The sequence below is a fragment of the Trachypithecus francoisi genome, unplaced genomic scaffold (assembly GCF_009764315.1).
Source record: "Trachypithecus francoisi isolate TF-2019V2 unplaced genomic scaffold, Tfra_2.0 Lachesis_group11, whole genome shotgun sequence".
NCBI classification, from domain to species: Eukaryota; Metazoa; Chordata; class Mammalia; order Primates; family Cercopithecidae; genus Trachypithecus; species Trachypithecus francoisi.
In genome coordinates this window covers 130,580,643-130,593,128 of record NW_022681456.1, presented here as the reverse complement: position 1 = coordinate 130,593,128, position 12,486 = coordinate 130,580,643, and the positions used below count along the sequence as shown (strand labels likewise).

At 42.9% G+C, this 12,486-nt stretch overlaps 1 protein-coding gene across 16 annotated transcripts in view; it reads left to right on the top strand.

Annotated features, from left to right (window-relative positions):
• ERC1 (ELKS/RAB6-interacting/CAST family member 1) overlaps positions 1–12,486 on the top strand; it is a 545,691-nt gene that overhangs the window by 480,801 nt on the left and 52,404 nt on the right. For 10 of the 16 annotated variants that reach the window (XM_033223291.1, XM_033223290.1, XM_033223296.1 and 7 more), the window contains one exon: positions 3,001–3,189. In XM_033223291.1, the coding sequence (XP_033079182.1) occupies positions 3,001–3,189 (189 nt within the window). Of the gene's footprint in view, positions 1–3,000; positions 3,190–12,486 lie in introns of those variants that run through there. The other 6 variants (XM_033223305.1, XM_033223302.1, XM_033223304.1 and 3 more) reach the window with 1 other exon arrangement.

Here is a 12,486-nt window from a genome sequence, read left to right as displayed (position 1 = left end):
GGTATTTGTGATGGTAGCTGTGTGCACTCAAACATGCGCGTGTGCACTAAGAGAATGGGAATAAATTGCACAAACCCAATGAAAATCCCAAAAGTGATTTTTTTAAATCAATGTATCTGTGAAAGAAGATAGAGAAAACCAAGCTTTTAAAAAATGGGGAATGAAATAGGGACACATGAGCATCGTGGGGGATGTAGTAATGGAACCGTGATCAGACAGTTTCGTCATCAGTGCCCAAAGTGTACTTGCATTTAAAGTAATTTTACCTTTAAAGATTGCACTTGGAATTCTTTTTAAACTTTCCACAATGAGTATCTTTTTTTTTTTTTTTTTTTTTTTTTTGAGACAGAGTCTCACTCTGTCACTCAGGCTGGAGTGCGGTGGTGCGATCTCTGCTCACTGCAGCCTCCGCCTCCCAGGTTCAAGCTGTTCTCCAGCCTCAGCCTCCCAAATAGCTGGGATTACAGGCGCGCACCACCACACCCAGCTAATTTTTGTATTTTTAGTAGAGACAGGGTTTCACCATGTTGGCCAGGCTGCTCTGGAACTCCTGACCTCAAGTCATCTGCCCGCCTTGGCCTCCCAAAGTGCTGGTTTCCAGGCGTGCTCCACCACGCCCAACCACAAGTGTACGTGTATGCCCAGAAATAACACACAATGTTTTTGAAAGGTTGGTATTGTTTGCAAAAAACTATCCAACTCCCCCACTCTAAATTCTCTACTCGATTGAAACACCATCTTCCTTCTGTGACTGGCTGTGTTGTCAGGGCCTTCATAGGCAGGAAATTCCAGCACAGAACTGATACCATAAACCTGCTGATTAGGAGTCTCATGGAGCCCAGGAGCCTTCCACAGCAGCACTTTGGTGTGTATCGTTTATCCTTAGAGTGAGAGAGAGTACTTTACAAACAAAAGTAATGCTAAATTGATTAATGTTCTCTGGTTTGTCTAGCCAGGCTCCAGCTTCTGTGTTATATACTGTATAGGCCTACACTGAACTCTGATCTTTTTAGTAAGCTAAACATTGTTTCAGCCACGAAGTCCTTGCTCTTTATTCTCTTTTAATTGTTTCCTGGAAATAGTATTAGAAACAAAGAAAATGTGCTGTATTTATTATACAGCCATTAAAAACCTATTTTCACTGAAAATAGGTTTATATACATATATATATAGGTTTATATATACATATATAATGTAGTGAACAGTACTCACAATATAATGTTAAATAGATAAACAATGTATCAAGCAAAATGTGAGGTATGATACTGTTAGAAGCTGATATATATAAATGTATTAAAAGACTTGGCAGGAAAATTACCAAAATGTTACAAATGATTACTTCGGTTATTTTTTTATTTTTATTTTTTTTTTGAGATGGAGTCTCGCTCTGTCGCCCAGGCTAGAGTGCAGTGGCGCAATCTCGGTTCACTGCAAGCTCCACCTCCCAGGTTCACGCCATTCTCCTGCCTCAGCCTCCCGAGTAGCTGGGACTACAGGCGCCCACTACCACACCCAGCTAATTTTTTGTGTTTTTAGTAGAGACGGAGTTTCACCGTGTTAACCAGGATGATCTCAATCTCCTGACCTTGTGATCCGCCCTCCTCGGCCCCCAAAGTGCTGGCATTACAGGCGTGAGCCACTGCGCCCGGCCACATGATTACTTCTTGGTGGAAGTGTATGCAGTTGTCTTATTTCCTTTATATTTTTCTTTTTTTCCCCCACATTTTTTGGAGTAAAGTGTATATTGTTTTTATAATAAAAACATTAAACTTTATTTGCTTAAAAAACTCTTGTTTAAAAAGAAAGAAAGGAAGGTGGCAGGAGCAGTCCTCTGAGAGGGTCTGAGGAGGGATCAGTGTTACTGTGGAAAGTAATACCAGACCCTGCTTCTGTTGACTTGCTCATTGAGCTCCCAGTTCATTCGTGAGGCCGGAGGTGTCCTGTTCATGAAAGTTGCCAGGCTGGTGACATGCAACAGGTGCAGACCTCTGCCGTGTGAGCCCTGGGAACACGCTGAGAACCGCCAGCCTTTTGGCAGTGCTCACAGCTGCTGTGTCAGGCAGGTGCTGCTGTAATGCTTCCGTGTTCTGTGATGTGAGGTCTGGCCCCACTCTCTTCCTGAACACTCCAGGCTTTGACCAGCTACCAAATACCTGGCCAGACTATTGTCACGAGAGCTGTCAAATGAAGTCCTGGGGCAGGAGTCATCCGTCATTCAGTGTGCTTCCAGAAGGAATCGAAGGAGTCGCTGTTCAAGCAGGGGAAAGAAAGGAGAAAAGAAAAAAACGTAGAGCAAGTCTGTTACTTAAGAACAACACAGAACCAGTGTTCCAACCAAGAATCTTAGAGTCCCTGGCTGCAAGTCAGGTGCTAGGTGTTATATAAGGATTTATCAGTCGCTGTTTCAGAAGAATATCGGATAACCTCTGTGAAATGAACTGAGGGGAGCATAAGCCAGGATGAGGCAGAATTCGTAATGAGTTCCCTCATCACATCTCTCGGCCAAGAAAAACAGGCACTTTCTCCAGAGACAGGATTTTCCTTCCATTCCAGGAGGTGGAGGAACGCTTGATGTATATGTAGTCCAGGGTTTCAGATGAGCAGCTTTCACTAGCAGTTTTTTGTAATCTACTCATAAATAAGTGAAAAGAGAAATTGTGAGGTAACTGGAGTCTCTCTGTATCCGGAATAACATCCCTGTAAAAATGAGTTAGTCCTGTGCTTAATCCCTGCCTCACTACAGAGCTATCTGTCTGGTGTGGGTATATTAAGCCAGCATTCTCTTCCTGCCTCCCAGAAGGGTGGCTGGGTGTGATAGCGTAAACGTGTGACAGTATGTGAAAATGCTTCTGTAATCCTGAAGATTTCAGTAGTGATTAGAAGAGCTTTAGTCTTTGCTCAATTTTCTTTGACTTGGGAGGCATAAAGAATATTTGAACCTCTCATTTCAGACTGACCTTGACTTTCCTCATTTTTTTTTCTTTTTTTTTTTTGCCTCAGATCATCCAGCCCCTCTTAGAACTTGACCAAAATAGAAGTAAATTAAAGTTGTACATTGGACACCTGACAGCTCTCTGCCATGACCGAGACCCCCTGATCCTCCGTGGACTCACTCCACCAGCTTCCTATAATTTGGACGATGACCAGGCGGCTTGGGAGAATGAGCTGCAGAAGATGACCCGGGGACAGGTGAGCTTCTCACTCACACATTGAAAAGAGCCTGTGAAAATCCAGTTGCTGTGTAGGTTGATGCAGTGGGAGCTACCTTGGGGAATTCCATGTTTAGATTCAAGATTTTGGGGTGGGGAGGGGTTTCCAGATACCATTTTTTAACTGATTTTTAATTGATTTTTTACTGTTTTATTTTTTTAAATTCACAAATTAAAAATGTATATTTCTCATGTGCAACATGTAATTTTGACGTGTGTACATTGTGGAATGGCTAAATAGAGCTAATTAGCATACACATTCCTCACATACTTTCCATGTGTATGTGTGGTGAAAACACTTTAAAATCTACTCTCGGCAATACATTGTTGTTCAGTCTAGTCAGCATGTTGTACACTAGATCTTTTTTTTCCTTTTTTTTTTTTGAGATAGAGTCTTGCTCTGTTGTCCAGGCTGGAGTACGATGGTACGATCTCAGCTCACTGCAACTTCCACCTCCCGAGTTCATGCCATTGTCCTACCTCAGCCTTCCAGGTAGCTGGGACTACAGGCGCCCGCCACCATGCCTGGCTAGTTTTTTGTATTTTTAGTAGAGATGGGGTTTCACCATGGTGGCCAGGCTGGTCTCGAACTCCTGACCTCAAGTGATCCGCCCGCCTCGGTCTCCCAAGGTGTTGGGATTATGGGCCTGAGTCACTGCACCTGGCCAATTGTACACTAGATCTCTTGAACGTAATCCTCCTATCAGTTGATATTTTGTAACCTTTTAGCAACATCTTTCCAGCCCCTGGTAACCACCATTTTCCTCTTAGATTCAAGATTCTTGGCAAAGAATAGTCTTGAACAGGTATTTGGAGTTACCTTTTAAAGGAAGTACGATTCTTGCCTCTTATAACTTACTCAGGTATCAGAAAGGGCTGATTTATAAGGGAGAAGACTAAGGACGTTCTGTTAACGTTGCCGTAGGTTACTACATGAAGTGGTAGCCCCTAAAGGAAAGTCTGAGTAGTTTAGGTTGATCCCATGTCTTAGACCATTCAGGCTGCTAAAACAAAGTAACACAGACAGGGTGGCTGATAAACAGCAGACATTTACTGCTCTCAGTTCTGGAGGCTGGAAGTCCCAGACCAGGGCCCCAGCAGGGTTGGTTTCTGGTTCCTTTTGTCCTGTTGCATACTGCTGCCCTCATGACCGAATCACCTCCCAAAGGCCCCCCTCCTAACAGCATCACGTTGGGGGTTGGGATTTCACCGTAGGAACTGAGGGGAGGAGAGTAAACATTCTGCCTATAATACTCCCTATACTGCATTTTCTGTCTACTGTCACCTGTAAAAATCCAGTGATTCTCTTTTGTACATGTTGTGATTTTTAATTCAGTAAAAGACAAGGTAAGGCTAGCCTGGAGACAAAAAACCAGGAATAAAAGAAACAGAAGACAGGATGAGAATAGGGATAGAGTACAGACATGGAAAGTGAAGGAAAGAAAAAGTGAATAAACATTGAGACATAGAAACAGAAAAAGAGAAAAATAGATCAGTTTTTGAAATATTCACTTAACTCCTAGTTTACTTATATTCCTTACCCCTTGTAGACTTCATCATACCAAGAGAAGTCTAACGAAATGCACAGGTGTTGTAAACTTACTGAAACTCTTCATCAGAACTTTGAAGCTATGCACTATTTCTTTTTTTTTTTTTTTTTTTTTTTGAGACCGAGTCTCACTCTGTCACCCAGGCTGGAGTGCAGTGGTGCAATCTCCACTCACTGTAAGCTCCGTCCCTCGGGTTCACGCCATTCTCCTGCCTCAGCCTACCGTGTAGCTGGGACTACAGGCGCTGCCACCTCGCCCGGCTAGTTTTTTGTATTTTTTAGTAGAGACGGGGTTTCACCGTGTTAGCCAGGATGGTCTCGATCTCCTGACCTCGTGATCCGCCCGTCTCAGCCTCCCAAAGTGCTGGGATTACAGGCTTGAGCCACCGCGCCCGGCCTGAAGCTATGCACTATTTCTAGCTAAATACTTTCTATTTATTAAATATTGTTTGTTTACTCATGGTGTGAAGGTAAATTGTATTTAATACAGAACTTCCTGTGGTGTGATATTAAAGATGACAGTGACAACCCTCAAGTCAAGAAATGCAAACTGGTGAGCCTTAGAGCTGTACTTACTTTCCCATGATGTGAATATTGCCTAATAGTACGTAGACATATTTCACAGCCTAACTAAGGGAGGAGACCACCCCTCATATTGTCTTATGCCAAATTTTTGCCTCCAAAGAAAGAAGAAGTAAAAACTAAAAGGCAGAAATGAAATCCACAGCAGACAGCGCAGAGCCACACCCTGGGCCTGGTAGTTCAAGATCGACCCCTGACCTAATTGGTTCTGTTATCTATAGATTACAGACATTGTATAGAAATGCACCGTGAAAATCCCTGTCCTGTTTTGTTCCGATCTAATTACCGGTGCATGTAGCCCCCGGTCACGTACCCCCTGCTTGCTCAATCGATCACGACCCTCTCACGTGCACCCCCTTAGAGTTGTGAGCCCTGAAAAGGGACAGGAATTGCTCACTCAGGGAGCTCCGCTCGTGAGACAGGAGTCTTGCCGATGCTCCCGGTCGAATAAACCCCTTCCTTCTTTAACTCGGTGTCTGAGGAGTTTTGTCTGCCGCTCGTCCTGCTACATTTCTTGGTTCCCTGACCGGGAAGCGAGGCGATTGGCGGATGGTTGAGGCAGCTCCTTAGGTGGCTTAAGCCTGCCCTGTGGAACATCCCTGCGGGGGACTCCGACTAGCCCCAGTGATGCAGATCCTGAGAGCGCTCCCGGGTAGGCATTTGCCCCGGTGGGACGCCTCGCCAGAGCAGTGTGTGGCAGGCCTCCATGGGGGATCAATGCAGTGGCTGAACATTGGGAAGGAACGGGCACTTGGAGTCTGGACATCTAAAACTTGGTAAGACTAGTCTTTGAAACTTGCCCACTCCGTTTGAGTGGAAGCCTGGCCTGATCACCCATGGTGTGCCTTTATCGGCACTTTGGTTTTGGTTTTGACTTGGTTTGAATTGCTTGACAGGACCGGTCTTGGGAACTTGCCCACTCCATTTGAGTGGAAGCGTGGCCTGATCACCCACGGTGTGCCTGTACCGGCACTTTGGTTTTTGTTTTTGACTTGACTTGGATTGCTTGATACTTTGGTTTTGGTTTTGACCTGGCTTGGATTTCTGCATACTCTGATTTTGGTTTTGATTTTGGTTTGGTGTAAACTACAAAAGTGTGTGTGTGCCCTTTTTACCTGTTCTTTGTTTTGTGGTGTGTGTGTGGTGTGAGCGTGGTGTTTTGTCTTGAGGAAACATGGGTGAGGCACAAAGTAAGCCCACTCCACTAGGAGCTATATTGAAAATTTTCAAAAAAAAAAAAAAGGGATTTAAGGGAGACTGTGGAGTACTATAACACCAGGAAAACTTAAAACTTTGTTAAGATAGACTGGCCAGCATTAGAGGTAGGTTGGCCATTAGAAGGAAGCCTTGACAGGTCCCTTGTTTCAAAGGTATGGCACAAGGTAACCTGTAAGCCAAGGAACCCAGACCAGCTTGTTTTGGATCCCCCGCCCCCAACACACGGTGGTTGAGAGAACAGCAGCATAAGTGGCTGGCAGAGGCAAGGAAAGACCAGCAGAGAGAGAGAAAGGAAAGAGACAGAGAAGAAAACAGGCAGAGAGAGAGAAAGAGACAGAGGCAAAAGGAAAGTCAAAGAGAGAGAGACAAAGTCAAAGAGAGAAGAAAAAAAGAACGAGATATACAAGTAGTTAAGAAAAAAAAAAGTGTACCCTGTTCCTTTAAAAGCCATCATACCACTTCTAACTTGGACAAAACAAGGTCTTATGAACAGCAAAGATTAATTAAAATCCCAAACGTACAAGGTTTTCAACAAAAGTAAAGTTTGCTCAAAGTTAACAGTGTGACATGTATTATAGTAACTTCTAATCTTGTGGCCTTAGACAGTCTAGTCCACAGACATAAAAAAAAAAAAAAAAAAAAGGTTTGCTTTGGAAAAGAATGGTTATCATCTTCAGAGAAAAAGGGGAGGGCAGAATTTATATAAAAAGAGTGTTACATGGTAAATTCTTGTCCTGAAATAAATTAACTGGTTGTTTAAAGAAAGAAATGTTTGTAATAAGTCAGAAAGTTAAGGCATGTCAAAAAATTGCCTGTAAAAGTCATGAAAAAAAAAAAGGTTATAAAAAATGCATGTTAAAAAAAGAATTTTATGCAAAAAATGTTGTCTAATTTAAAAGTAACTAGGCCTCCTGAATGTAAAACTATTGGAAAAAAAAATAAAAAACAGTTTATGTGCAAGGTGTATAAGAAAAGCAAAATATACCTTTGGTAAAAGGATTATAAGGAGGCATAAGAATGTACATTTTTACCTACATTAAAAAGTTAAAAATTATTGTTTTGAAGGTTTAAGCAAGTTTTAACATGTTAATTGTAAAGAACATTCTGTGTGTAAACATACTAAGGTTAAAAAGTATCATCCAGTTTTTATGTGAACTGGACATTAAAAAGAAAGCGTAATAGGTTTTTCTTAAAGCACCAACCTGCTCTTTAGCAAAAATTATAAAAGATTAAAAAGAGTCTATAAAATCTTCCCTTATGGTCAAACATTAAAAATTAAATAAATATGTCTACAAGGTTTCATTAAAGTTAGGTTTAACATTAATAACACACTAATATAAAGATAAATTTTAGCTTATCTGGTATAAAAATCATACGAGAAGCATTGTTAAATGTAAAATGGTATTTGGCTTTCTTTGGCTTAAAAACTAATAAAAATAGATGCTAAGGGAAATTTCTCAGTAAAAAGGCACTAAGGACTATAAAGTCAACTGCAAAGGTCCCCACATTTAAAACAAAAAGTCAATTTCTTAACAATTATATACCTGGTTTATCTTCCACTTTCCTTTCTCACAAAACAAACAAACAAACAAACAAAAAAACTAAAAGTCAATTTTAGCACATGTACCATCCCTAGAATTTCTGGTAAACCAGCACCAGCCTGAAGATCATGTTCTCATCGAAAGGTGGAAAGAAAAAAACTCGAGCCAGCCTGGGAAGGATCCTACCTTGTGTTGCTAACCACCAAGACTGCTGTTCGTACAGCACAAAAAAGAAGGGACTCATCACACCCGAGTCAAGAAAGCGCCACCCCCTTCAGAGTCGTGGGCCATAGTCCCAGGGGAAAACCCTGCCAAACTAAAGTGAAGAAAAATTTAACTCTTTTAATCTATTCTATTACTCTTTCTTCTTTCCTCGTTCTATTGCTGACCATCTAGTGATTAATATAACCAAGTCAATTTCACCTCAAACTATTGCATTTAATGCTTGCTTTGTTATACTCTGTGAGGACTTGCCAAGTCAAAGACAGTTCTCTACTTCAGAAGAGTGCTTCTGTCGCTCCTGACTCTCCTCAGACTGGGCATTAGTAAACTAGGACCATTTAATCCAGGGAGATTTCGATAAAGACCTCAGTGCCAACCAGGAGTGTTGCCCTCGATGTACAGCTTTCATGCCATAGTTGATCCAATGTTCTGTGGACCACTAACGAGCAAGGATGGACTGCCCCAACTGGTTTTTGTAATTTCCCTAAAACCATACATTCATTTTACTAGAGGATCATAGAAGTTAAAGACTTAAAACAAACTTTAGCAATTCAGACAGGATACCAAGATGCAAATGCCTGGATAAAATGGATCAAATATTCCATCTGCACATTAAACAAAAGCAATTGTTACGCTTGTGCACATGGCAGGCCAGAGGCCTAGATTGTCCCCCTTCCACTAAGGTGGTCCTCCAGTCGACCAGGCGTGGGCTGCATGATAGCTCTTTTCCAGGATTCTACAGCCTGGAGTAGTAAGTCATGCCAAGCTCTCTCTGCTATATCCCAAAGTCACAGCGGGTCAGCCCCCGAGAGCCATCCAGCTTCTGTCTCCCAACACTGAGTTCACTTCATGTCTCTCACAGCAGGGAGGAAACTTAGCATTCCTTGGAGACCTGAAGGGATGCAATGAGCTTAAGAATTTCAAGAGCTTATCAGTCAGTCAGCCCTTGTTCATCCCTGAGCAGATGTGTGGTGGTATTGTGGTGGACCTTTACTGGGCACTCTGCTGCATAACTGGAGTGGCACTTGTACTTTAGTCTAATTGGCTATCCCTTTCACCCTGGCATTTCATCAACCAGAAGGAAAAAAAATAAGGAGTTATAATAATAATAGGAACCTGCCTACTGCTCCCTTGTTTGATACCTGTACTTCTTCGAATGATAAAAGCTGCTTTGCTACCTTAGTTCACCAAAAAGCCTCAGCACAGGTGTACTATATAAATCACTATCAATCTGTCTTGCAAGAAGACATGGGTAGTAAAAATGAAAGTGAGAACTCCCACTAATAAAATGAGTGAGAGTCTCAAAAGCAGGGAATAAGGGAGGAGACCACCCCTCATATTGTCTTATGCCAAATTTCTGCCTCCAAAGAAAGAAGAATAAAAACCAAAAGGCAGAAATGAAATCCACAGGGAGACATCCCGGCGCCACACCCTGGGCCTGGTAGTTAAAGATCGACCCCTGACCTAACCGGTTATGTTATCTATAGATTACAGACATTGTATGGAGAAGCACTGTGAAAATCCCTGTCCCGTTCTGTTCTGATCTAATTACTGGTGCATGCAGCCCCCAGTCACGTACCCCCTGCTTGTTCAATCAATCGATCACGACCCTCTCACACACACCCCCTTAGAGTTGTGAGCCCTGAAAAGGGACAGGAATTCCTCACTCGGGGAGCTCGGCTCTTGAGACAGGAGTCTTGCCGATGCTCCCGGCTGAATAAACCCCTTCCTTCTTTAACTCGGTGTCTGAGCAGTTTTGTCTGCCGCTCGTCCTGCTGCATAACTAGTTATCCGTCATTTATTTGATGTGTAAAGATAAGGCCTACTTCTCAAATTTAGCATGTTGCCATAGGAATTTTAATCTTTTTCTTTCTTGAAAGAGGAAACAAATTGAAAGGACAGTATTAAATTCATCAAGGTGCTGTGGCTCACACCTGTAGTCCCAGCTACTCAGGAGACTGAGGCGAGAGGATTGCTTGAGCCCAGGAGTTCAAGGCTGCAGAGAGCTATGATTGTGCCACTGTATTCCAGCCTGGGTGGTGACAAAGTGAGACCCTGTCTCTAAAGTGGGGAAAAAAAAAAAAGGACAGTATTAAATTAAATTCCTAATAGCTCTTTTTGATATTGATAGCCATATAGTAAAAATGTAATGGAAATAAATAAATAAATATATGCATAATTACAGTGCAACCAAAAGCCCATTGGAAACAGGGCACATGGCTATTCATTTTAGAGACTTTTGCTTCAGAATTTTGCAAAAAATCGGTGCTTCTTAAAAGCAGTGCTCCTGGGCACAGTGGCTCACATCTGTAATCCCGGCTCTTGGGAGGCTGAGGCAGGAGAATCCCTTGAGCCCAGGAGTTCAAAACCAGCCTGGGCAGTGACATGGTGTCACACGCCTGTAGTCCCAGCTGCTCAGGTAGTTAAGGTGGGAGGATGGCCTGAGCCCAGGCAGTCGTGGCTGCAATGAGCTGAGATTGTGCCACCGTACTCCAGCCTGAGTGGCAGAGCAAGACCCCATCTCAAAAACAAACAACAGCAACAAAAAAAACCCAGTGCTTATTAATGTATTAAAGTTTAACTGGCATTAAATTATTCCTTTGTAAAACAGTTTGTTTTGTTTTTGTTTTTGTTTTGGAGACAGTGTCTCACTGTGTCACCCAGGCTGGAGTGCAGTGGCGTGATCTTGGCTCACTGCAGCCTCCACCTCTCACGTTCAAGCAATTCATGTGCCTCAGCCTCCCGAATAGCTGGAACTACAGGCGTGCACCACTGTGCCTAGCTAATTTTTTGTTTTTTAGTAGAGATGGGGTTTCACCAGGTTACCCAGACTGGTCTCGAACTCCTGAGCCCAGGCAGACCGCCTGCCTCAACCTCCCAAAGTGCTAGGATTACAGGAATGAGTGACCATGCCTGGCCAGCTTGTCTTTGAAATGGAAAAGATATTTTTGCTCAGTCCTGTATTTTCAATCTGCCTAGATGGACTTAACTCAATCTAACCAAGGGAAAAAAAAAATCTTCAGGGTGATACCAAGATAGAAAATTTCAAACTAAGGATTTTTCAACAAGTTTTGAGTGAATGAAACCTGATTAATAGACTTCCCATTGCAGATCAAGCTCTGCACTCATCAAAATAATTGTGCTCATACACATGAATTCTGTTAATATTGTCATGTTTCCCTTTAATTGAGAAAGTACTTTGGTTACTGAAGTTATTGTTTGAGGTGTGTGAAATTGTATTCTCCCCAATAGTCCCTGGGAAACGAGAGACCTGGGTCATCTATAGAGGAATACAATAACTAACAACCCCTACTATAAGCTTCTTCATAGCTTCTAAAGATTGGTGGAGAAACCAACCGATTTCCTGCTTCCTTACCCCAAGTAAGAATTTAAGGAAGTAATGTAGGCTGTCTAACAATATAAAATGACTTGCCTGGGAAAGTATTGTGATCAGAGTTTGACTTCAGCTGTAAAGGCCAAGAAACAGAAGATGTGAGTCACTGTCAAATACGCATATTGCTTTATTTTCTGTGTGTGTGTGTTGTTTATAGTTTTGTAGTTTTGTTTTTGTGGTGCAGAGCCTTCTGCTCCTGACATTTGCGTTTTTCACCTCTTATCTCCAGTGCATTTCACTGCCACCGTGCTCCCACCAACACCGCCCCCCTGAGGACAGGGCAAGAACTTTGTCTATCTTTTTCAATGCTAGGGCAGTGCAGGAGGGAAGTAACTGTAGGATCAGAGCCCCTGCACAGTCCCCACTGGGGCACTGCCTGGTGGAGCTCTGAGAAGAAGGCCGCCGTCCTCCAGACTGCAGAACAGTAGACCCACCGCTGGTTTGCAGCGTGCACTGGGAAAAGCCGTAGGCACTCAGTGTCAGCCCATGAAAGCGGCTGGGAGGGGGCTGTGCCCTGCAGAGCCTCAGGGGCAGAGCTGCCCACAGCCCTGAGAGCCCACCTCTTGCATCAGCATGACCTGGATGTGAGACATGAAGTTAAAGGAGATGATTTTGGAAGTTTAAGGTTTAATGACTGCCCAATTGGATTTGAGACTTGCCTGGCGCCTGCAGCCTCTTGGTTTTGGCCAGTTTCTCCCATTTGGAATAGGTGTATTTAGCCAATGCCTATACCCTCATTGTATCTAGGAAGTAACTAACTTGATTTAGATT